This window comes from Lactuca sativa, chromosome 6 (assembly GCF_002870075.4).
Source record: "Lactuca sativa cultivar Salinas chromosome 6, Lsat_Salinas_v11, whole genome shotgun sequence".
NCBI lineage: Eukaryota > Viridiplantae > Streptophyta > Magnoliopsida > Asterales > Asteraceae > Lactuca > Lactuca sativa.
Window position 1 is genome coordinate 132914603 of NC_056628.2, and position 27880 is coordinate 132942482.

At 38.5% G+C, this 27880-nt stretch overlaps 1 protein-coding gene across 1 annotated transcript; it reads left to right on the top strand.

The window, feature by feature from the left end:
* Positions 1-9899: 9899 nt before the first annotated feature.
* LOC111890008 (uncharacterized) lies at positions 9900-16815 on the top strand. Its single transcript, XM_052765024.1, has 8 exons — positions 9900-10089; positions 14208-14232; positions 14332-15137; positions 15287-15635; positions 15730-15932; positions 15994-16003; positions 16093-16175; positions 16280-16815. The coding sequence occupies exons 1-8, from the start codon at positions 9900-9902 to the stop codon at positions 16813-16815; spliced, it is 2202 nt and encodes a 733-aa protein (XP_052620984.1).
* Positions 16816-27880: the final 11065 nt, after the last annotated feature.

A 27880-nucleotide genomic window follows, 5' to 3' on the forward strand; every position in this document is an offset into this window, starting at 1 on the left:
GGATTCTAGGCAGTAGACTTCAGCTTCTAGGGTCAGACTTTGTTACAATTGTATACAGGTGGGCCATATGAAGGCCCAGTGACCACTACTAGCCGCCAAGTCGACGCAGGCTCCTGCTCCTGCTACACTGAGGATTACTAATGGGAGTCAGGGAAGATCAGGGCCCCCGAGGGCTTAGGGACGCGTCTTCCAGCTTACAGTCGAGAAGGCCAGGGCATCACCGGATGTGGGTGCTGGTACGTTTCTATCCTTTATCTCATTGATTATATTTCTTTATGCATATATGTGTTGTACCATGTTAGGTACATTCTTAGTAAACTACTTACCTGCTTTGGTATTATTTGACTCGAGGACAAGTCGGTCCTTTGTCTCTCAGTCATTGAATAGGGAGTTTGGTTTTCTAGTGGGAGAGATAGAGTGTCCGTTGCGAGTCTCTATATCCAACGAACACATGATTTATGCTTCTTCGGTCCATCAGGGTTGCATGTTGGTGATCTTCGGGGTATCTTTCCTGATAGACTTGATTTTAATTCCCATGGGGGATGTGTGTGTGATTGTAGGTATGGACTGGCTTAGTCGCTTCAGTGCCATAATCAACTGCAAGGGTCAGTGGGTGGTAGTTCGAACCCCAAGTGGGGGAGAACTGGTTATCTAGGGCAAGGGCACCAGGTTGGGTTCAGGGTTCTACTCAGCCGCTAGGGCTCGATAGTATATTCAGCACAGACGTGTTGGTTATCTAGCGTAGGTGGTGGATACGCAGGTCAGGGATCAGACCTCAGTTTCAGAGGTTCCATTAGTCAGGGAGTTTGTTGACGTGTTCTTAGAGGAGTTGTCTGGAGTTCCTCCGGAGAGGAGGGTGGAGTTTAGGATTGACCTAGTGCCAGGTGTGGCCCTTATCACGAAGGCATCGTACCGATTGGCACCACTAGAGATGCAGGAGCTGTCATAACAGTTGTAGGAACTTCTAGGCAAGCAGTTTATTTGTCTGAGCAGCTCTCCATGGGGAGGACCGATTCTCTTTGTCGGGAATTGTAACGACCAAAAACTTTAACAAAATTTAACTTTGCAAAAACAACCCATTTTAATCATGTTATTACAAAAAGGTTTTCAATACATTTATTATCAGTGTATTCCGAGAACCATATCATAAATCACAAACACAAGGAGTTGTACGATCACGCCTTTGCCTTGCCACGGTCTCCTGAAGAACCTAAAAAACATTAAACCACAACTGTAAGCCTGAAAGCTTAGTGAGATACCCCTAAAATACCAACCACATATACCATACACATAACATGCTATATCACAACAAATCGCAGAACAACCATGCATATCGGATCTACTGTGTGACTGGTCCACCGTGTCGGGCCTTCAGTCCACCTAGTCCACCCTCCGAGTCTAGTCATGTCCCTCGAGTCTGCAGTGTGGTTGGTCCGTTCGCACCGGGCCTTCAACCCACCTGGTCCACTCTCTGAGTCTACAGTATGACTGGTCCGCGCACATCGGGCCTTCAACCCACCTGGTCCACTCTCTGAGTCTACAGTATGACTGGTCCGCCCGCATCGGGCCTTCAACCCACCTGGTCCATTCTCTGAGTCTACAGTATGACTGGTCCGCCCACATCGGGCCTTCAGTCGGCCTGGTCCACTCTCCGAGCCTCGGCACGTCTGGTCCGCCCTCGTGGGGCCTACAGCCTATCCGGACCGCTCGTTGGGCCTTCGGAATAACCGTTCCGCCCTGGGTATGTTGGCCTATAGCACAAAGCAGGTCCCGCCTCAACCCAACCCCAGTCAAACAACCATGTGCACATAAACATACAGTCATATAACAATTCTCATTCAATCAAACCGATCTAGCAGATCACGTAACACAACATACTCTAAGCAGGATACCGACCTAACCGGTCACTAGCATAACATCTCCCTATATACCAGGATACCTACCTTAAGCAGGTCTCTAACGAATACCATCCTAACTACCAGGATGCAAACATAGTAAAACAACAACATAACAACAATACCCGGATTACAATCCGATAAAGGGTCGGCCTTGGTGCCTTAGACCCTATTGATATAATGAGGATAACTCACCTTGCAACTGCTGACTGGAAAGATAAGACCGAGATGCTCTGACCACTGACACGATCTCCACCACTGGCTAGCACCAACACTGAACTAAAAACAAAAGCCAACAATTACCAAAATGCCTTTAAAAGTCATGTGGTCAACTTTTGGTCAAAGTCAAAGTCAAAGTCAACCTTCTGGCTGACTCTACTCGCTGAGTCAGCCCGCTGAATCGCCGAGTCCCCCAACACTGAAAAGGACCCATTTCAACTCACTGAGTCATCCCTTGACTCACCGATTCTTAGCTTAACCAGGAAAGGCTAAGACCTCAAGACCAGACTCGCTGAGTCCAAGAATACACTCGCCGAGTCTAAGGCTATCTTCAACCAACTCGCCGAGTTGTTCTTCCAACTTGTCGAGTTCCTGCCCACCTTCAAGCAACTCGCCGAGTACACCCTTGTGACTCGCTGAGTACCACTAGCTCTTAACCCATACAGAAGCCTTCCAGGCCATGCAATCGATCCAAAACGTAGATCTATCCTTCTACAACCCTTCCATCACGTAAAGTAGCAAACTTTACATGAATCTAAAGAGATCTAGGCATTTTACACTCTAGGGCTAGGGTTTGGGACAAGATCGCTTCACCAAACACTCAATAACAGAGACTTTAATGCACTCTAGACCTTTTCCATTGCAGATCTGAGGTAGCAACCTCAGATCTAACCTTCAAACTCTAAATACCACAAGCTAAACTTCCCACACATCCCAAAAACCATGAATCTAGATGAATAGCAGCCCAAAAACGAGATAATACCTCAAAAGGAAGCCTCAACAGCAAGGAAATCCAAATCTAAGCAAAGCCCCTTGCTCCAAGCCTCCTAACTCTCCAAGATCTTCCTCCAAATCTCTTCTCCAAGGCTCAAATGCACTCAAATCCTTCACAATCACGGTTCTAGGGTTTTCTAGACTTCAAGGGAAGGTAAGGAGGATGGGGAGAGGGTTTAATGTCCTTTATATAGGACTCATCCCCCGAAATTAGGGTTTTCTTCACTCAGCGCCGACTCGCCGAGGCCAGCCTGGGACTCGCTGAGTTGGCCACTTAACACGCGACCTGAGTCGCGACCCTACTCGTCAAGTCCACCCATGGACTCGCTGAGTTGTCCTTCAAATTTACACTTTGAACACCGAACTTGCACTCCTAGACTTGGGATGTTACTCTCGTAGTGCATCTCCTGGCATTAACCAGACCAGATTCCTCAATTCACAGCCATCGAAACCCAAATCCTAACTTTCTCTTTTCTTGCGGTGTTCTGACCCCCGCTTCAAATCGGCCACCGACCTCATTCTCTGATAACCACACCTAACCACCGAGTACCACTCACTGATACATCGCTCGCTCCAATTCACAACAATCATTTGGCTCGTGTGAGCTAGAAATAATCCCTGAACCACCAGAATCCCGGTCTGAATTCAACTTTACCCCCTCCATGCTGACAGGACGATACATCCCTTAATCTCATAGCAACTCTCATGAGTTCCCCTCCGCAATCTCATACCTATGCTAAACTGGCTCTAGCACCTCGGGTTGGAAAACCTGATACACTGACAATACCTCCAAACATCCCCCAGGATGAATTACGACTACATACACAATTACTTAACCAAAATCGAGTTGGGAATCAAAGACTCCATCTCTGCATCCCTTATGAGCCTCTTGACTTTACACCCTCGGAATTTCCTTCCGTGACCTCGACAGACATCTAAACCAAATGTGATTCCATATCACCGTCGCACACACTGTGCAATAACCATAATTGAAGCATTCTAGTTATAATTTCGCACTACCATTTTCACTTCCGTGAACTTACACTCCCTCTCGGAGCTACATTCCTTTCCTTTTTCCTTACCAAGGAGATTCACTTGGCTGCCTTGACACTACCACCAGTGCCACGGTGCTCACCCAATACTACACCATATCCTTTTGGCATAACCGCTATCCCATGCACCACACGTACCCTGAATCTGCTCGCAGGGACTCTCAAGTCCATACACTACCTCCACTAAACGTGATCAATACCCGGGGCCAGACCTTCTAACGCTAACATATCGCGATATACTCGATCCATTTCCTCGCACCGATCTAACGACACATGCATAGTCTTCGGCATGACTGGACCACCCTTCAGGGCCTTCAGTCTGGCTGGACCGTTCTCCGAGCCTTCGGCCTGATTGGTACGCTAACCGGCCTTCAGTCTATCCGGACCCTCAACTAGCACTTCAACATTCCGAGTTACTCCTTCGGGAAACTCCTCCCATGCATACTGTTCTAGCCCCCTAGGGGTTCCGAACTCTACCTCCATCCCATATACTCAGCCCCGACCCGATCCTAGTCCTTCCACAATCAATCGCTCTTGGTCTGTATCCCGCCCCGCACGCCTGCCACTTACTCATACCAGCCTACGCCTTTGGCTGACCGAAACACTGTTGAGTCCCACACAGCTAACCCAACTCTCATGCTCACCGATCTTCCAGAGAATTCTCCAATTCTCCCCCACTTTAGAACACTAACTATCAACCACCGGTCGTCATCACCGACCTCCCTTAACAATCCTTCACGACACAAACACTTACATGCGAACTGATTTCCACTGACACAAGCCACCTTCGTAATCACATATCAACGCTGATCATCCCGGGAAAGAAAGAAACTTGATCCTCAGCTAACCACCCCTCAGACTGCAAATGCTACCCGATATGCAGACCAACACCCGATTCCCACGAACAACCCTCATGAATGATAACCAACGAAACCTCCAACACTAAACCCATAACCATACCATAACCCTCAAGGAACAACGAATACAATACCGGAAACCACACAACGATACTAGCAAATGAACAATATTCCACATTAATCACAAGATAACCAGACATCAAGAAAGAAACATACCCGCAGCTGCATCCGGCACAGCCCTGAGCTCCTCCGTTGAAAGCTGGAAAGCACGACCATGAGCCCTTGGGGGCTCCGCTCCACCCGTGATCCTCAATGTGGCCGGTGCTGGAGCCTGCACCGGTTCCGCAACAAGCTGTGGACAGTTGACCCTCAAGTGCCCAACCTGATGACAATGATAACAGATCCTCAAATCCCGACCTGGGACTGCCTGCCGACAATCCCTCGCGTAGTGCCCCCTCCTTTCCGCACTTGCGGCATGCACCACCGGACCAAAAAACTCCGGTGTGACCCTTACCACACTTCCCACAAGTGTGGCTGCTCTGATCTCTAATCTAGAATCGAAGGTCTTAGACCGTTTCGGCGCCGGCTGCGACTGCACCGGAGCCTGCCTCTGCTCTCTCAATTGCAACTCAATCTCCAACTCACGCCGCCTGGCGTCCTCCTGCAACTCTAACAAGGTCTCGCACCTCTGCGTAGACATGAACTGTCTGATATCCCTCTTGAGCATACTCAGATATCGGGACATCTGAGCTTGCTTCGAAACAAACTCGGGGCAAAACATCGCCCTCTCAGTGAACATCCTGGTGATCTCTGTCACCGACTCCGACTCCTGCTTCAGCTCAAGGAACTCCTGAGCCAATCTCTCCCATGAAACCGCAACCCTCTGTGCATCCGAATATGATCTCGTGGTTAATCTCCACCAATCCTTCGCCCCAAGCCTCAACAGGTTTAGAGCACACGTCACCCTCTGATCAGCAGGGCATGAACACGTGAAGAAACACCCTTCCACATATGAAAACCATCTCATAGCAAAAATCGGGTCCTAAACTCCATCAAAGGTAGGGGGCTTCGTATTATCGAAGTCCCGATACTGGAAACCTCTACCAGCTCCTCCCCCTGCCGCTGCTACAGCCGCTGTAGCCGCCGCGGCAGCCGTCTCTGTGAGAGTCGCATAACGCTCATCAAAATACTCAACCATGGCGGTCTTGATTGACCCAAACAGTTCCGAAAGCTCGGCCCGGAACAACGCAGCAACCTCATCATGCAGGATCTCACGAACCCTAACATCCAACTTGCCTGTGCTCATCTGACCAATAACCTCGGGCAGTACTGACCCGACCTGACCTCCCTCTCCTGCTCCCGATCCTAACCCGGATCCGCTCCCAGCATGCCTCGTAACCACCATACTGAAAAACATCACAAAATCTCAGATACTTCCCACTAACCCGTGAACCAACTCCCAACTCAACCCTAGAGGTCATGGTTTCCCTGATACACGTATGGGTCCTGTGCTTTCAGTAGTACGGGCCCATACTACCTTCCACACCTACCCATATTTGTATGAAGTACTACCACAACACCCTAGTGACAAATATACATAGCAAGCGCTCAATCCTCACTCCTAGAGGAACACTGGAAATATCATAAAGAAGGAACCCTAGGCTAGCAGGCATCATAAAACAGGCAACATTATCATGAAATCCTAAAGATCCCTAGCCTAGTACTAGCATGCTATTCTATCAAAGCTTGAAAACAAATATCATGCATGGTATTTTGGGGTTACTTACTGGCTCCGGCTGATCGTACCTCCGCGTCCTCCTTTTACTTAATTTGAAAACCATTTTAAATTCTCTTTTAAAAACTCTCCCTGATTTGAGACTGGATTCACACGAATGGTCCTCCAATTCACTCAAACCAAGGCTCTGATACCAACTTGTCACGACCAAAAATTTTAACAAAATTTAACTTTTCAAAAACAACCCATTTTAATCATGTTATTACAAAAAGGTTTTCAATACATTTATTATAAGAGTATTCCCAGAACCATATCATAAATCACAAACACGAGGAGCGGTACGATCACGCCTTTGCCTTGCCACGATCTCCTGAAGAACCTGAAAAACATTAAACCACAACTGTCAGCCCGAAAGCTTAGTGAGATACCCCTAAAATACCAACCACATATACCATACACATAACATGCTATATCACAACAAATCGCAGAACATTCATGCATATCGGGTCTACTGTGTGACAGGTCCGCCGTTTCGGGCCTTCAGTCCAACTGGTCCGCCCTCCGAGTCTAGTCATGTCCCTCGAGTCTGCAGTGTGGTTGGTCCGCCCGCACCGGGCCTTCAACCCACCTGGTCCACTCTCTGAGTCTACAATATGACTGGTCTGCCCACATCGGGCCTTCAACCCACTTGGTCCACTCTCTGAGTCTACAGTATGACTGGTCCGCCCGCATCGGGCCTTCAGTCGGCCTGGTCCACTCTCCGAGCCTCGGCACGTCTGGTCCGCCCTTGTGGGGCCTACAGCCTATCCGGACCGCTCGCTGGGCCTTCGGAATAACTGTTCCGCCCTGGGTATGTTGGCCTACAGCACAAAGCAGGTCCCGCCTCAACCCAACCCCAATCAAACAACCATGTACACATAAACATACAGTCATATAACAATTCTCATTCAATCAAACCGATCTAGCAGATCATGTAACACAACATACTCTAAGCAGGATACCGACCTAACCAGTCACTAGCATAGCATCTCCCTATATACCAGGATACCGACCTTAACCAGCTCTCTATCGAATACCATCCTAACCACCAGGATGCAAACATAGTAAAACAGCAACATAACAACAATACTCAGATTACAATTCGATAAAGGGTCGGCCTTGGTGCCTTAGACCCTGTTGATATAGTGAGGATAACTCACCTCGCAACTACTGACTGGAAAGATAAGACCGAGATGCTCCGACCACTGACACGATCTCCACCACTGGCTAGCACCAACACTGAACTCAAAACAAAAGCCAACAATTACCAAAATGCCCTTAAAAGTCATCTGGTCAACTCTTGGTCAAAGTCAAAGTCAAAGTCAACCTTCTGGCTGACTCTACTCGCCGAGTCATCCCGCTGACTCGCCGAGTCCCCCAACACTGAAAAGGACCCATTTCAACTCACTGAGTCATCCCTTGACTCACCGATTCTTAGCTTAACCAGGAAAGGCTAAGACCTCAAGACCATACTCTCCGAGTCCAAGGCTATCTTCAACCAACTCGCCGAGTTGTTCTTCCAACTCGTCGAGTTCCTGCCCACCTTCAAGCAACTCGCCGAGTACACCGTTGTGACTCGCAGAGTACCACTAGCTCTTAACCCATACAGAAGCCTTCCAGGCCATGCAATCGATCCAAAACGTAGATCTATCCTTCTACAACCCTTCCATCACGTAAAGTGGCAAACTTTACGTGAATCTAAAGAGATCTAGGCATTTTACACTCTAGGGATAGGGTTTGGGACAAGATGGCTGCACCAAACACTCAATAACAGGGACTTTAATGCACTCTAGACCTTCTCCATTCCAGATCTGAGGTAGCAACCTCAGATCTAACCTTCAAACTCTAAATACCACAAGCTAAACTTCCCACACATCCCAAAAATCATGAATCTAGATGAATAGCGGCCCAAAAACTAGATAATACGTCAAAAGGAAGCCTCAACAGCAAGGAAATCCAAATCTAAGCAAATCCCCTTGCTCCAAGCCTCCTAACTCTCCAAGATCTTCCTCCAAATCTCTTCTCCAAGGCTCAAATGCACTCAAATGCTTCACAATCACGGTTCTAGGGTTTTCTGGACTTCAAGGGAAGGTAAGGAGGCTGGGGAGAGGGTATAATGTCCTTTATATAGGGCTCATCCCCCGAAATTAGGGTTTTCTTCACTCAGCGTCTACTCGCCGAGTCCAGCCGGGGACTCGCCGAGTTGGCCATTTAACATGCGACCTGAGTCGCGACCCTACACGCCGAGTCCACCCATGGACTCGCCGAGTTGCCCTTCAAATTTACACTTTGAACCCCGAACTGGCACTCTTGGACTCGGGATGTTACAGGAATAAAGATGGTTCACATCGGATGGGCATCGACTACTAGGAGTTGAACAATTTGATAGTGAAAAACCGTTATCCACTTCCGAGGATAGAAGATCTTTTCGATTATTTCTAGGGAGCATCTTGGTTCTCCAAGATAGACCTAAGGTCCGAGAACCATTAGGTCAGAATTAGGGAGGATGACATGAAGGAGACCGTGTTCCAAACTTGTTACGGACATTACGAGTTAGTGGTGATGCCGTTTGGCTCACCAACGCACCGACAATGTTTAAGGACCTGATGAATCAGGTCATTATACCGATGTTCAATCGCTCAGTCATCGTGTTCATAGATGATATCTTAGTGTACTCCAAAACCAGTGAGCAGTAGGAGGAGCATCTACGGTAGCTATTGGGAGTCTTGAGGCAAGAACAGCTATATACCAAGTTCTCAAATTGTGAGTTTTGTTTACGAGAGGTTCAGTTGCTTGGACATCTCATTAACTAGGAGGGGATTTCGGTCGATCCGGCCAAGATCAAGGCGGTTATGTAGTGGGAAGTTCCGAAATCTCCCTCGGATATCAGGAGCTTCTTGGCTTTGGTTGGGTACTACTAGAGATTCATATAAGATTTCTCCAAGATTGCAGTACCCTTCACTCATCTGAAAAGGAAATGGGTGGATTTCCATTGGGGCCATGAGTAGCATAGGGTATTTAAGACCCTCAGACAACGACTGTTCGAGGCCCCAATCTTGAATCTCCCGGAGGGAGTTGAGGATTTTGTATTGTTCTATGATGCATCCATCACAGGACTGGGAGTGGTCCTCATGCATAGGGATGGGTTATAGCATATGCATCGTGACAACTAAAGTCGCATGAGACGAGATACCCCACACACAATTTGGAGTTGGGAGTGGTGGAATTCACTCTTAAGATTTTGAGGCATTATCTCTATGGGGTCCGCTGTACCATTTACACAGACCACAAGAGTCTAAGACACATCATGGATCAGCCGAACCTGAACATGAGACAGCATAGGTGGCTCGACGTAGTCAATGATTATAACTGTGATATCCTTTACCATTCGGCTAAAGCGAACGTGGTTGTGGACGCTCTAAGTTGCAAGTCAGCTGGATCTTCTACTCCAACGACATGTATAAGGATATCAGTAGATTCTCCACTTGTGAGCTTGATCAAGGAAGCTCAGGATGAGGGTATGTAATAGGAGAATTGGAAGCTTGAGAGCATTAGGGATGAGAACACCCATTTTGTGTAGGATAGCCGGGGATTTTTGACCCTTTGCGGTCGGGTCTAGGTTCCGATTACTGGTGGAGTCAGATAGATTCTCCTAGAGGAGGCTCATAAGTCTCGCTTCTCTATTCACCCGGGGGCCATCAAGATGTACCGGGATTTGCGATTGAGTTACTAGTGGCCATGGTACGTCGAGAGGCGCTTGACCTGCTGGATGGTCAAGGCTAAGCATCAGATGCTGCATGGTCAGATACAACCTCTAGAGATTCCCATATGGAAATTGGAGCAGATCATGATGTATTTCATCACCAAGCTTTGGAGGATGGATAAGGCTTTTGGCGCTATTTGGGTCATCGTGGATTGATTTACCAAGAGCGCCTATTTTCTAGTGATATAGGAGAGTTCATCGGCCGAGAAGTTGGCCGACTTGTATATCCGCAAGATCGTTGCTCGCGATGGGGTACTGATCTTTATTGTCACAGACCGTGATGTTTGGTTCACCTCCCATTTCTGGAATAAGTTCCATGAGGAACTAGGGATGTGACTGCACTTCGGTACAACCTATCATCCACAAACAGATGGCCAGAGTGAGCGGACCATACAGACTCTCAACGATATGCTAAGAGCCTGCGTTATTGACTTCGGTGGGAGTTAGGACTCCTACCTACCTCTTGCAGAGTTCTCTTATAACAACAACTTTCACTCCAGTAGTGGTGATCCACGACATTAGCTGTTTTATGGACTGAAATGTCACATCCCAGTCAGTTGGGGTGAGATTGGTCACAAGGTGATGGGGCGGACAGAGGCAGTTCTGTAGACTACCAAGAGGATTCATTAGATCAGATAACAACTACAGACCGCTCAGTGTCGGTAGAAGAGTTACGCCGATAGGCGCCGATCTGAGTTAGAGAACCAGGTGGGTGATATGGTAGTTGTTTGCCACAGCAGACTTCGAGGATGAAGTCTAGTTCAAGTGGAGGAGAGTTATAACATCCCGACTCCCATGTATAATTTGCTGGATTAGTGTCTAAGTTCATAACTATTTTGGCATGTACTTGACCCGATGGTGCATGGTCCTTTTGGGTTGCCTTCCCCAAAGCAACTTGATAGGATGAATTACGGAGAGAGATGATTAATTATTATATATTGATATATTATGAGAATAATATATTAAAGGAGAAATCATATTGGTTAATTAATATTAGTCAATAATTAATTAAGAATTAATTTTGTGGCTAAAAGACATTAACTAAACTTAAAGGACTAGAACTGTCAATTGTATGATAGTTGAATATTGGGCCAATGGACTCCATATTAGAAGGGTGGATGAATTCTATGGGGAAACCCATTAGCAATCGTCCTAGGCCTCTAAGGAGGGATTCCATGGGTTGCTTAGGGCTTCTCATTCAAATTAGGGTTTCCTTGTTAGATAACCCTAATAGCCTCACTATTTAAGGATCCCTAGAGCACCAAAAACGTGGCTAAGATTTTCCTTAGGGTTTCCATACGTTTTTGGGTGCCTCCTCTCTTATCATTCTTCATCCTCTTGCTCTTGGTGTTTGTGAGCCATTAGAGGAGTGACACTTGTGACTCTAAGCTTTCTAAAGCCATTACAAGGAGCATTTGAGTTGTTATTACTATATAACAACAAAAGGTATGTGTTCTAATATTCTTGGTGAATTTCGAAAATAGTATGACTCATTAGGGTTTTATTATGTGTTCATAATGTTGTGTAACTAATAGTAAAACATAGATCCAATTCTAGGGTTGCATGCACACATAGGATTGTTTGTATAAAACCCATCAGTGGTATCAGAGCCAATGGTTTTTGTTTTCAATTAGCTTTTATTCAAATGTATGAACTTGAAATATTAGGGTTTATGGCTAATAAACCCTGAAGGCTAGGTAATTTTCGCAATTAGGGTTATAAACCCTAGTTGGCGATTTTTGCTAGGGTTTCCCAAACCCTTTCCTTAGCCTCCAAGATTTTGAAATCTAGGGTTATCCAACCCTTGGATTTCGAAACTACCTCCTTCCCCAAGGTTAGATCCTAAATTTTAGGGATTTGGATTATCCCATATCTTGTAATTATCCTTTAATAGTTAAATATGGTAATTAAAGATTTTTGGGATATCTCATCCCTTATTTTCGAAATCTATGTAGATGTTTAAGGGATTAGGATATCTTAAATGTATAAATGGTAATTATCCTCATGATTTAGATAATCTCTTATGATTTAATAATTAAAATTAATAGTCTAATTCAAGATAATTATTAAATCAAGAGTTTTAATATTTAAAATTTTAATTTATATGTCTTAAATTCGAAAATTTTAAGTGAGATTAAAACCTAATTGTTTTTGAAAAGTTTCAAAACTTGCCCTCAAGTTTTGGAATTTAAATTGTTGATTAAAAGTTAATTTTGAAAGTCTAAATTCCAAAACCCTAATTTTGAAAAGTTCAAATTAAACCCTTATGGTTTTATTAAATTAATTAAGTGTGTAATTAAAGGAGAGTTAATAAATCCATAATGATTTTGGTTAATTAAAAGTATAATTTAAACCACCTAGTATTTTAAAAGTGTAAAATACACCCTTATACTATGTATAACATTAAGAGTTTAATATTATATATGTCTAACTAAAATGCTAGTCTTACCGTTAGTAGGCCTCATTCACGAAGCCGATCTATAAGGGGGGTATAAGGTTATGGCCTATAAAATGGTCGTTTAATGGGTATCCACTCTTACCCACCGCTTCCTTGATTGGTGGAGGGTCGTTAGCCGAACGGGTAGGATAGGGCAAACCCTTTCCATTAAAAGTATAATGAAGTATAAAGTAACTAAAAGTTTTACAAAATTCCCAATCTTAGTTACTTTAGGCAAAAGTGAATTGATGCAATTCCATGAAATTACACTTTGTGCCCTTGCGAAGACGTTAGTGGAGCGTGTGTGGTTAACCGGCACACTAAATGGTTCTAAGCAAAGGTATCAGAGCCGGCCCAAGCCCAGGGCGAGCTGGGCCATGGCTCAGGGCATCAATTTATAATGGGGCAACAATTTTTCAAAGTGTCTTATAGGTATATTTGGGCCATGAAGTTTAGTCCAGCAAAATCCAACCGGTTCAAGGCTAAAGAGGGCAGCGGATTCTTGGAGCGAATTATTGGAGACCTAGTACACGCCATCCGACTCTTCGATCTAAACCTCCAGTAATTGAAGATGAAGAACATGAGGCATCCTTTCTTGAGAATGGAGATGGACATGGACGATTACAGTTTGAAATCAATATTTAGACTTTTAGTCTATCGGCCATTGCATTCGCATACTGCCCTGTCTCTCTCTCTAGCCAATCGTGATCGTCTACTTCTTTCTTTGATTCTTTCTTTCTAATTTCCTAAATCATCCTCTATTCAAAGGTGTATACAGATTACAGAGCTATTGATGAAACGACACTGTGATGATTGATGAATTCGTCCTCATAAGCCCTAAGGTCCTAACGCCTAATCAATCCTGTAAGTTTTTTCTAATCTTTCAAATTTCTTACATAACCTAATTGAAAGTTTCTTGCATAACTCCTAATCCAGTAATTTTTGAAATTTCAGTTTTTTTATATAGCGAGAAGTGAACTTTCCATTCAACTCATCCGATCCAAGATTGCAGACTTACAGTGTTAAGGAAACTGGATTACACTAAGCCTCATTAATTTTACATGTAATTTTTTTCTTTCTTTTTCTTCTACTGCTCTTGCTTTATGAAATTATGATCAATTTATGTTTTTGATTTTGATTGTTTTTATATAATCTGTAAATCTGATAAGTTATGTATATGTCTATTGTTGAATCTGATATAGTATGTCTATTGTTGAATCTGTATATGAATTCTGTTTTTGATTTTTCTGAGATGCGATATTAATTCTAATTTTGATTTTGCTGAGATGTTAATTCAGAATTCTAAATAATTGGATGAATATAATCTGTTGATTTTTTAAATTCTGATTTTTGAATAATCTGATTGTGTTTTTGATTTATGAATAGTATGTTAATTTAATTTCTGAAAATCTAAAAGATACTATTTTTTTGTTTAGGTTGTGGATACATTGTTAACTTCAGGTTGTGGATACGGATTGCTAATCTCACGGATTACTAATCTTAGGTTGTATCCTTCTTTGTTATTAATACATGTTTTTTATTACAATTTTTGTTGTGAAGTTTAAATATGTTTCCTAGAAAACAACCACCTGGTGCTCAAAATAGGAAACAAAAACAAAAAGAACAGGATCTTACTAATAAATTACAAGGATCTTTAAATAAGTATTTTGTTAGAAATGAAAATAATGATGAAAATACTAATGATGTTGAAACTAATGATTTTGTTGATAATTCTAAAGGACCAATTGAAACTTCTAATGCACCTATTGAAAATTCTAATGATCATGAAAATAATGATTTTGTTGATAAATCTAGTGATATTAATATTTTTGATCCAAGGGTATGGGATAAGTTAGATTTTAAAATGAAAGATATGCTTGTAGAAAAATGGCCTATTAGGGAAATTGAAAATAACAAAATTTTTCCAAAAGATGCACTAGGTAGACATTTTTCTTGTGAATTTTATATTCGTAAATTAAAGAATGGTGATTCTTATGATAGAAAGTGGTTGGTGTATTCAAAAGAACTTGATAAAGTGTTTTGTTTTTGTTGTAAGTTATTTAAAACAGCTAGATCTAGAAGTAATTTGGCAACCGAAGGAATTAATGATTGGAAACATCTTAGTGAAAAATTAAATGAACATGAACATAGTTCTGAACACATGATTAATTTAAAAACTTGGACACAAACACGACTTAGGTTAAGGAAAAATGAAACAATTGATAAAGAGTTACAAGAAAGAATAAAAAAAGATACTCAACATTGGAAAGAAGTTTTGGTAAGAATTATTGCTGTTGTAAAATGTTTAGCTGAATATAATTTGGCTTTTCGTGGAACTAATGAAAAAATATATGAGAAATCTAATGGTAACTTTTTAGGTGTACTTCAAATGATTGCTGAGTTTGATCCAATAATGAAACACCATTTTCAACTTATTCAAGATAAAAAAAAAGTCACTTTCATTACCTTAGTCATAAAATTCAAAATGAATTAATTGAATTGTTGGCATCCGAAGTTAAAAGTGCAATTATTAGAAAAATAAAAAAAGCAAAATATTTTTCGGTAATTCTTGATTGCACTCCGGATGCAAGTCGTAAAGAGCAAATGACTTTGATTATTAGATGTGTTGATGTTGCAAATGTTCCAATAAAAGTAGAAGAGTTTTTTTTAGAGTTTTTAATGATAGAAGATACATCCGGTTTAGGACTTTTTAATGTTTTACAAAATGCTTTAAAATCTCTTGACTTGGATATTAATTGTATTCGAGGACAAGGATATGAGAATGGAGCAAATATGAAAGGCAAACATCAAGGTGTACAAAAAAGATTGCTTGATATAAACTCAAGAGCTTTTTATATGTCATAGTTTAAATTTAGTTTTGTGTGATATGGCAAACTCTTGTCATAAAGCTAAAGCATTTTTTGGTACTTGTCAAACAATATATAATGTTTTTTCTAGCTCCACACATAGATGGAGTGTTTTACTTGACCATGTAGATGAGTTAACCCTAAAATCATTGTCTACTACTCGTTGGGAAAGTCACATTGAAAGTGTTAAAGCAATAAAAACTCAACTTTTTCAAATAAAAGAAGCATTAACAAAATTAGCTCAAGTGAGTGATGATGGTAAGGTTTGTAGAGACGCGGAATCATTAGTAGATGGTGAGTTTTCTAATTTTGAATTTATTTTAAGTTTAGTGATATGGCATGAAATTTTATTTAGAATTAATTTGGTAAGTAAAAAATTACAATCCAAAGATATGATTCTTGATGTTGCAATAAAAAATTTAGAAGGATTAGTTAATTATTTTGAAAAATATAGGGAAAATGGGTTTGACACTGCTATTAATGAGGCTAAAAACATAGCAGAAAATATTGGAGTTGAAACAAAATTTCCTATCAAACGTGTTTATAGTAGAAAAAACAATTTGATGAAGTTCCAAATACCGAAAGAGAACAACAATCATCTCAAGAAAAATTTAGAACTGATTATTTTATTGTTATAATAGATATGGCTCTAACTCAATTGAGAAGTAGATTTGAGAAAATGCAACATTTTGAATCTATTTTTGGATTTTTGTTTGATGGTTCAAAGTTAAAATCTTTACTTGATGATGAATTAAAAAAATGTTGTAAGAAACTTGAAACTAGTTTGACAAATGGTGAGGAACTTGATATTGATGGAAAAGATTTATTTATTGAGTTACAAGTTTTGCAGGAAATGTTGTCGGATGAAGCATATAAAGGTGAACTTCCTTGGACAGCTATTCAAATTATGGAGTTTGCAAAGCAGATGGACATGTTTCCCAATGTGTTGGTGGCATATAAAATTTTGTTGACGGTACCGGTCACCGTTGCTTCCGCGGAAAGAAGTTTTTCGAAAGTGAAGTTATTGAAGTCATATCTTCGAAGTACCATAACTCAAGAAAGATTAAATGGATTAGCAATTTTGAGTATTGATAGTCAATTCCTACGAAGTGTTGATTATGATAAAAGAATAGATGTTTTTGCTTCAAAAAATGCAAGGAGGCATCGTTTTAGATGAATTTTATGTATACTTTTGTTTGTATAACCTTGTTTTGGTTTGATTGTAAAATTTATTTCATTTTTACTATTTTTTAAATAAATAAAGGCATTAGTTTAGAATCTCGCCACGGGCATTAAAAATCAATGGACCGGCCCTAAAAGGTAGCAAAGGGTGACTCGATGTTTGTCATAGTTCGGTGGAGCGTGTATGGTTAACCGGCACATCGAATAGGTGAATGTAACATGTAGGGGCACCATGTAAGTTTGCATGGTTATTCACACCCGCTTTGTGATCCTCGGTATCCCAGTCACAAACTAGAAGGGCATATCGAGATTTAAACATGCCATTGAAATTTTCAATGAATCTCAAAGGATCTAAGAGTTTTCATAGATTTAAAACTTAAATTTATTTTTCGTTTTTCATGGTGGAAATTGGTAAATCGTCATTTACCTACCTTCAAATATTTTGCAACTAGATTACGGCATTCCTTTTCTAGGTTGTAGCGTATTGTGTTGGGTCCTAGCCTTAATATCTCATTTGGGTGATTTATTAAGGACTCAATCAATCAACTAACTTGAGTTTAGTTTCTCCCATTTTGTAGATGTCAAAGTACGACAACTATGGTATTCCCAAATCCCGTGGAACAAGCTTTCCATATGAAGATGATATTCCACGATTCGATCGAGGAACAAGAGATCATGCTTCACTTCCTCCACCTCTCCAATTATTCTCCCTAACCCACAAGTTCGAAGGCTTGAAAAGTTCAAGCTCACTCAAGCCTTTTTGGCAAGTAAACATGTGAAACCTGTGTGTGTACATGTCTTAGAGATGAAGTCACACATTGAAAGGTGAAGGGTGTTGGGTGTCGAGATTTCAGGTAAGTTGGTTGTTGACTGGGTTCTTTAGTTGCTTCCTGAATCATATAGTGAGTTCGCAAGAGAGTACTATGTGATGGATCATGATGTGACCCTCATTGATTTGACCTATTTGCTTATAGCTGCTGAATCAGAAATGATTTGGCGAGCTGATCGAGCAAATTTGTCTGGTAAATCAAACTCCCAAACTTCAATGGATATTGAAAATGGTGACATTGGAGATCCAGAAAAGATAGATTCTGAGATGGTTCCATGTGCCATTCCAAAGGAATCCACTTGCTTTTATTGCCAAGAGAAGGGGCATTGAACACGAAGCTGTCCTATTTACCTAAGAGATCTAAGAGATAGGAGAGTCAAAACGTATGGCTCTAATTTAGGTAAAATCCATTAACTAACTTTTTTAAGTTCCTATTCTAGATTCTTAATACATGATGTGATAAGATTACGTTTGATGTTTTGTAGAATCGAAGAAAATAGAGGAGGCTTAAGGGAAGAAGTGAGCAGAATCTAATCGTGAAGAAATGGATTTCGTTCGCATTACTTGAAGATTAGATTCTTGAGCTACTACTTAGAGTTAGAATAAGAGTGCTAAGAAATATGTATTAACATAGTTTTTGAATGAATTGCATTGTAAGGACAAATTTTTCCGCAATAAAATAAAATTTTGATTTTATATTATTTATTTATCCTTGCGATGGCGTGTATGAAAAATTGATGTTTTGAATGTTTCTATTATTAGCAATAATGGATTTGATTCTTAATTATGCAAAAATGTTGAGAATTTACCAAATAGGGAGAGTTTCTCATCACCCAAGTTTCAATTGGACAAAAACTTGGAATCATGCAACTTGGTTGCATGATGAATGAGAATTTTCATATTTGGAAATTAGACTAATTCATTGACAAAGTGTCAAGTGAAGGACTAGGAGATCGAGTACAAAAAGTTGTGTGTTGATCAAGTCCACCACAAGAGTAACAAAGATATTCTTCATGATTTACTAAAGGTTTAGTAAATATGATTATACTTATAAGATTAAGTGTGATACTGAATTGATTGAAAGAGTTTAAATCAATAGCAGAACGAATAAGAAGAATCAAGTAGGCAGAAAGATAAAAGTTTCTCTATTCTAAGAAGAAGGAAGAGTACCTTTTATTATGTTTTATGATAGGTCTTAATGATTAAGAACCATATCTCAATTGATTCTCTAAGTGAGTCTTAGTACAATTGTATGTTTGAGAAGAGGAATCAAGAATTGAAGAAATGGTAAAATCACGAAGTCAATCATACTTCGTTCCAAAAACAAGTCTTAGAGTTAAGATTGTGACATTGAGTGACAAGTCTTAAGAAGGTTTATAACATTCACCAAATGTGGAAAGTTGTGATGTCTTGGATAAGACAAAGACCAACTAGGACCAATTTTGTGAAGTGTTTTGTCTTGATAAAAGATACACTAACTCTTGAATTTTATATGTCAAGGAGTTAGTGGGAGTCTTAATGGTCTTGAAAGTTTTCAAGAACAAATCAAGAATAAACCTTATCGATCATAACTAGCACACGACTTGAGGTTTATAACCTATCGTGTTGACGTTATTTTGTTTCTGTGCCATTCCAATTGAGTTAATTATGCATGTGAGTTCTATGAGTTCTCATTTGAATGCATAAAAGGCAAGGACCTTGATCAATGAAAAGTACATTGATAGGAAAGGGTGAGCTGCTTAACTGCTTGGAAGACATGGTGGGCACTCGTGTTACCATAAGGCAAGAAATCAAGATTAAGAGTTCGGTCCATATGAGTTTGTATTTGTCGCAAACTTTGGTTTTGACAAATTCGCATGGATAGGAACACATACACCATTAAAATTTAAGTGTCATAAGATTTCCTCCTTCATGAAAATGACTGTGAGGAAATGCTTTCACTAAGAGAGATTTTAAGAAGATAGTGATTGTGAAAATTGCATTCTTAAATTCGATTATGGTTACGATATCCCTTTCCATGATTCGAATTGTGAGATTTGGCAATTAGTCTAAATTGTTTAGAGACACATATGAGCTATCTAAGGCAAAGGTGTATAAGCTTAGATAAAGGATTATCAAAGCATTAGGTATTAGAAATATGAACTTAGGAAATTCAATAGGTATTGTTTTTCTGGAAGTTAAGTTGTTTTCTGAATACATGTCAAAGCTAGTGCGAGCATAAGAGTTATGTTTATATGATAATAATCATCATGATAGTGTGAGCATAAAAGTTGTGCTTGTATGATTATTATGGCAAGTATTTCAAGTTAGCAATATTAATTATAGAAAACAAGAGTTATACTTTGCAAAGTCGCAAGGGTTGAAAAGTTGTTTTGCTATAATTAAGGGAGAGAATATTATGTTTCATTTCAAATCTAAAGGCTTAGGTTGTGGAATGTTAATAAATTTAGTCAAGGATACATAGTGCGTTCTAAAAATTTCGATTATGATTATGGCATCCCTCTTCATAGATCGAATTGTGAGAACGTGACACATTAAATATTATGGTAGAAGATTGATAAAGTATCGTATCTTTATGTAAGACATTATGCGTCGTGTCCCATACGCTTCGGGTGTAGGATCGATTGCAAGTGCTATAATATTTGACCATTCTAAAATTTTCCAAATGTCTAGCGCACTTAGAGGGAAAAGGACAAGAATAGGTTTTGACTAAGATAATTAAACAACTATCAAAGGACGATCCAAAGCTCGCTGATGATTGGTAGCTTATGAGTAGTTGGAAGTATGGTATTGGATTGACCATATTGACATTATTATGAATAGATAAGATTCTATTAATAATGAGTTGTCATATGGAAAATATGGAAGTGTTTCCATATTGGGAGTTGGATATTGAGAATCTATGTCTGGATTAGAAACTTTTATGCAAAAAGGATGTTCAAAGGAATGTAATTTGAGTGAGAGACATCATATCTATAGAATTGTTTCTGATAGAGATTGGCCAAGTCTTGATGATTTTGAGCTATGAATTTACAAAAGGATCATTGCATAAAATGTTAGAATCTAGCATATTCTATAAGTGACAAGAATTTGATATTCTTATACTTACAATAAGAATTGGGATTTGTGAAATGAGTATAATTGGAAATGTGTTCATTTGATCTATTTCACAAAGTAAGGACCATAGGTGAACATTGTGTGCATGCTAAGAGCATGGGACAAGTGTAGTAATAATTCAAGAAAGAAGTTGATTACCCGAAACAACAAATAATGAGTAATCAATATGGTGATTAAGTAAAATGTTTTATTTATACCCATAGTTTGGGGCCATATGGGATTAGTATTATTCTTGTGTTTCACTTTGCATGTTTTGACTTCCTGATAATTAAATTGGTTCAGAACAATCAAATTATTCGAACGGACCACAATCATTCATATGTTGGAAGTAAGTATGAATGAAGACTGTCATGAATTGGTTTGTAGATTGTCTAAAGTGTATTAGACATAGCAAGGGTTTGCTGCAACGTTCATGAGTGCTTATGAATATGATTTTGAGCATTAGATTAAACCCACGCTCACTTGGATCACTTCATGGATTTTATCACGAGTGATTGGTGAGACGATAATATCTTATATTCTTGTAACCGAGATGTGTGAGTTGTATCTTATGATTCAGTTACACATTGATAATATGTAAACGCACCAGTAACTTGGTGTCATAAAACATATTGTTGTATGTGATTCGGTGAGTGAGTGAAAGCAAGCATTAAATCAAAGTTTATTTGTTCCTTTTATCCAAAGTGGGATGAAAGCGATATCTGTGGGCCCCTCGATGATTTAGTGATGACACATAAGCGCTTGGCCAAGCCGGGACTAATTTGATGTGTTCAATTGTAGTCTATTGTCAGTCGTCGTAAATCGGAAATCGGGAAACAAAACATAGACACACAGAATGATTTAAATCCATGTCTCAGTCTATATGATATCTATAATGGAGGAATATATGATCTCTTATCTAAAGGACGCGTATATGATAAGATCAGAGTTGACAGCGGCTTTTGAAAGCTACGATTGCGGATCAGGATCTGAAGTCATATGCATAATAGTTATTAGACTTATCTAAGTGGGAGACTGTTGGATTAGTGTCTAAGTTCATAACTATTTTGGCATGTACTTGACCCGATGGTGCATGGTCCTTGTGGGCTGCCTTCACCAAAGCAACTTGATAGGATGAATTATGGAGAGAGATGATTAATTATTATTTATTAATATATTATGAGAATAATATATTAAAGGAGAAATCATATTGGTTAATTAGTATTAGTCAATAATTAATTAAGAATTAATTTTGTGGCCAAAAGACATTATTTAAACTTAAGGGACTAGAACTGTCAATTGTATGATAGTTGAATATTGGGCTAATGGACTCCATATTAGAGGGGTGGACGAATTCTATGGGGAAACCCATTAGCAATCGTCCTAGGCCTCTAAGGAGGTAGTCCATGGGTTGCTTAGGGCTTATGCATTCAAATTAGGGTTTCCTTGTTAGATAACCCTAATAGCCTCACTATTTAAGGATCCCTAGAGCACCAAAAACGTGGCTAAGATTTTCCTTAGGGTTTCCATACGTTTTTGGGTGCCTCCTCTCTTATCATTCTTCATCCTCTTGCTCTTGGTGTTTGTGAGCCATTAGAGGAGTGACACTTGTGACTCTAAGCTTTCTAAAGCCATTACAAGGAGCATTTGAGTTGTTATTACTATATAACAACAAAAGGTATGTGTTCTAATATTCTTGGTGAATTTCGAAAATAGTATGACTCATTAGGGTTTTATTATGTGTTCATAATGTTGTGTAACTAATAGTAAAACATAGATCCAATTCTAGGGTTGCATGCACACATAGGATTGTTTGTATAAAACCTATCATAATTATCGAAATATTTATATTCATTTTATTGAGGGAACTCAACAAGTTGGAGGCCCCCAATTCATCGTATCGAACCTAGTCAACCCGCGTGGTTTATGACTTCTACTCGACGAGTTGGAGGACCCCGACTTGATGAGTAGAGGCTATAAATGAAAACCCTAATTTTTATGGTTTGCACCCTATTTATAGTAACTTAAACCCTTTCCTCCAGCATCTTTAACACTTTTTGATAGCCAAAAGCAACTCTAATTGATCTAAAACCTATTCTTGATTGTGTCAGAGGCTAAAGTGTGTTTTTGGTGCATTGATGAAGAAGCTTGAAGATTAAGAAGCTTGGAATGAGAAGAAGCTTGTAGATCTAGTGTCTACATCGTCTTTGCTTGCATTTGAAGGTAAAAAGTCCTTACTTTGACCTTCCACTTGTTAGATCTCTTCTTAGGTGAGAATATGGGCATTTTGGTGCAAAAGGGGGGTAACTTTCAGATTTAAACTTTTCATAAGGGCATGGTTCAGATCTGGACTCCTCTAGGCCCTTATGGACATAAAGTATCAAGCTTTATGAAGCTTTGGCCCTTCCTCATGTCCAAAACCTTCTTCTAAGGATAGTTATCAGTGATTTAGCTTCATGCATCCTTGCATGTACGTAAAGTTAGCAACATTATGTGATAACAACACCCTAGGATCCTAGATCTACAGTTTGGAGCTTTAGTTTCACATAAAAGCATCTGAACGCGAAATGGACTGAAGGAACTCGACGAGTTGCATAGTCAAGTCGACGAGTCGGATGAAGATTGGTCGTTTTTGGTTTCTGCATGGACTCAGCGAGTCAATAATATGACTCGAAGAGTTAGTTAGTGTTTTCCCGACATTTTGGACACTACATGGACTCGACGACTTGTCTGGAAACTCGACGAGTCGACTATGGTTGTCATCTATTCTTGAGTTCTAAAGGAACTCGACGAGTGAGTGAGCTACACTCGAGGAGTTGGGTCAACATGGACTATTGACCTTGACCGTTGACTTTGACTTTGACCAAGGGTTGACCACTTTGACTTCTCGAGGTATTTTAGTAATTTGGAAACTTATTGAAGTGAACCATTGGTTGATGTTGGTGATTAAGTTTGGAGCTATATTTGGGAAGTTTGACATTATCATCCCGGGCTACTTATGAGGTGAGTTTCCCTCACTAAACTTAAGGGTCGAAGGCACCAAGGCTGACCCTTTGGATTGTTATCCTGCTTTATTGTTAGTGTGATCTGTTTGATCGGTATCCTGGTAGATAGGATGTTGCTATGTGGTTATGATCAGTTAGATCAGTATCCTCGTAGATAGGATGTCGTCATGCTTAGTGATCTATAGATCGGTTTGTTTGTCTGTAGATTGTATGTGATAATCTGATATATGTGCACATTATTGCTTGGTGGTTGAGGCTTATTTTCTTTATGTGACAGCCATCAGACTAGGGCATTCCAAACCGATGGTTGTGGGCTGATAGTATTCCATCCATGGATGATTCGACTCATAGAGTGTGAACATTCCAACCTGATGGTTGTGGGCCGGGGGTACCATCCCGAGGATGATTGGACACATAATATGTTGGCATTCCAACCCGATAGTTGAGGGCCTTGGGCATTCCATCCTGATGGTTGATTGGGCCCATAGTATGCTATTGTTATATGTGTGTTATTTGTTGTGCGGGTATTTCTTTTTTTTTCTTGGGGGGGGGGGGACTCACTAAGCTTCGAGCTTAAAGTTTTGGATTTTGTTTCGGGTACTTCAGGTGATCGTGGGAAGGCGAACGCATCATTATGCACCTCCGCACATTTTTATGATCTTCATTTCTAGGATACTTTTATATGAAACTATTTTGAAAACAAATTTGTAATAACTATTTGTTTTTAAATGAATTAAAAAGTTTTAAATTGGCATGATTTCTATACATGTTACAAAAAAATCTATAATAACCTTATAGACAATTTAATTAGTGAGAATGCATGATAATCACAATAGTTATGTAAGATCGAACGTATTCACATTACCTAACAACATATTTGTTTTATCATTCTCTTAGAATAACATTGTCCACTTGTCTGCACAACAGATGTCAATCCACATTTGAACCTATCTCTTTCTCTCTCTCTCTCTCTATGTATATATATATATATATATATATATATATATATATAGAGAGAGAGAGAGAGAGAGAAAGGTAGGTAGGTTCAAATGCTACTACTATTGTATACATTTATGGACCAATGATATTTTAGAAAAAAAAGTAAATATTTAATAATGCATATAAGGGTATTATTGGAACTTTATATATAATCAACTTTAGAAACCAAAAATAGTCCCTTAAATATTGGACGTTACTAAAATCTCTTTGACCAAATGTATTTGACTAACACATTAACCCTAACTTTCTTCATATACATTTTCTACCCTTTCTAGCAGGAACAGAACGCAACCCACCTATTCCTTGATTTTCGATTATCGGTGGGCGTGGCCAAGCTGCCATGATAAATTGATGAACAATCACCTCATCTTATTTACCCAATTTAAACTTGCCTCCATGCTTTAATCATCTTCGTGATGATTACCAACATTACAGCCGATTACCACCTATTCAGGCGCAAAATTAACTGCGAAAGGCAAAGATCTAATTATGTCAGAATGGAATCTCGATTTTATGGCATGGAATCTCAAATTACTCATTACTATTTGAAGGTATACACTCTTTTATTGTAAATTTAGTTAGATTCATGTATTTATTAATTACATATGTTGTATGTTTCATCAAATGGAGTATAAAGATTTGAGCATCTGATTTTGCGTGCCAAATGTTTGTTAAAATGCTTGAATCAAATATTTCAGCCAATTTTTTTTTGTAATCTTTGAACTATCATATCTCTCTCATACTAGCTTAGACTAATCTAAATTTTGTTTATGCATATTCTCCTTTGTGTTAGCTACAAATTAGATTCTGATGTCATTTTAATTTGATTAATATTGTTTGAGTTATAGTCCTTCAAACATGCGATGTTACAACTGTATTTTTAGCACTTTTACTTTGTTCAGAAATTTTTGTGATCTTTGAACTGTCATATTTACCACATTCTAGCTTGTAATAAGCTAACCTTTTTCCAAAGTATTGTCCTCTGCGTTAGCTTAATTAGATTAAGTTGATTATTTGGATTAAGTAACTCGGGGAAAACTTGATCAAACGACTAGAGTATTACATTTTGTTAGAGTAAACTAAAAGTCTTTTAATGTCTATCACATTCTATTATAATATATGGTTTTATTCTTTTAGAATATACTGAGAGTTTTAATATTTTAAAGTTGATTTTTTTTTTTGAATTTAGGTTTTTAAGGGGCTGCCATTGATGTGGAAAATGTAGAAAATATAAAGAACAGTAGTTTTCTAGCAGAATTTTGTTATTTTTTAGAATTTTATTCATTTTTATATTCTTTTAGAATACGTATAATTATATTAAAATGTATAAGACTTTTAGTCTGTAAGAATATGTATGAATTTGTATTTATGTTCGGATGTATAACAATATATTAGAATGTTGTTATTCTTAAACCAAGATTCAACAATTTTGTTATTTTTCAATAATATTCTAATAGAATAAAATTCTGAAAGAACATCATTGGAACAAAAAAAAAAATTCTAATAGAATCAAATCGGTTATGTTTACAAATTATGTTGGAATTAAAATTAAATTAATTTAAAAAATTCAGATTTTTAAAATTAGGAGAATTAATTATCCCTAAATATCCGAAAATTTCATTTTTTAAAAAATTGTTAATTGTGCAAATTACTCTTATGCTGAAATTTGTGTGATTATCTGATACAAGTTATCCCATTGTAATATTATACACTCTCAGATCTTGAATATTGATTAATTTCATCTATTGGTCCAGATTTTTGCTTACGATCACACAATAGATGCTAGGAACACAATAACCTAGCTATATATATATATATATATATATATATATATATATATATATATATATATATATATATATATATATATATATATATATAAAGGTGTATTTCAAAACATTTCAAAATATAAGGTTTACACTTTTAATTAATTAAATTTAAACCAATTTTGATTGAATCTTTATCTTTTAGTTAACTTTTAATTAAATTAACTTAAATTATTTAGGAATTAAATAATTATTTTCTATTAAATAGTTAATAAAATAATTCAAATTTAATCGTTATCCAAAACCCTTATAATTTTCGAATTTAGGGTTTGGGGTTATCCAATTTTAATTAATCAAATATTAAGGCTTTTAAAACAATAATTAAGGAAACTAGAAAACCCTAAGGGAACCCTAGGATTTTCAAAAATAAAGGGTGGTGGCTAAGTTTATAAGAAACCCTACTCAGGTCGAAATTTCAAGGTTATAGGGTTTAATTTCTATAAACCTTACATTTGATCTAGTCACTATTATGCACAGCCAATAGAAAAAAGTCTAGGCTTTGATATTTGGTGTCCTATTGATGGTTTAGGTAACTTACAGGTGAAGTTATATTTGAATTAATTAAATAATATATTTAATCTTAATTCAAATCTTTTTTTTATCTGCATCAAGAAAGCTTCAAAAGCCCTCCAAAATTATCAATGCCATGAAGGTTCTATAATTTCTTGTTTTGTTCAAGTATTGACCAATTACAATTCACCCCTTGTACCTTTAATTTTTTCCAAGTAGTCTCAAATTAATCTCTAATTAATTCTGATTAGTAATTAATTAATTCTAATTGATTTCTTATTAATTTATTAACCATATAAACTAACAAATCAATTATTTAACTATTGATTTCATGTTAATTTATTAATCACATAATAAACTAACATATCAATTATCTATTTCCAATTAATATAAATCACCTAATATATTAACAAATCATCTCTCTCTCTCTCTCTCTCTCTATATATATATATATATATATATATATATATATATATATATATATATCTATCTATCTATCTATCTCCTAATATCATTTCTAGCTATTTTTGGTTACTAAGGAAACCCAAAAAGGACTTTGCTTCTATTTGCAAGTGTATACCAATTTAGTTACGAACTTAAACACCTTAATCAAACAATAATTGCATGTAAGATTTAATTTCCTATTCTAACTTAGCCATATTAGGTTGAAATTATTATAGAAAAAAATAATTTTAGTTATCTTAAATGGAACACAAACATTTGTGTTCATATAATAAAGTGGGATAAGGGTTCGTATGAAAACTGGGTAGAGCGTGAATTTTAATTTGAAATCTC

Bases quoted from the DNA above. Each gene is read 5' to 3' on its own strand.
- LOC111890008 (XM_052765024.1), top strand. From the start codon at position 9,900: ATGAGACAGCATAGGTGGCTCGACGTAGTCAATGATTATAACTGTGAT. The intron at 10,090-14,207 runs GTATGTAATAGG...TTTTTTGTTTAG, and splicing joins CAAGGAAGCTCAGGATGAGG to GTTGTGGATACATTGTTAAC. The intron at 15,636-15,729 runs GTTTAAATTTAG...TGTTTTTTCTAG, and splicing joins AGAGCTTTTTATATGTCATA to CTCCACACATAGATGGAGTG.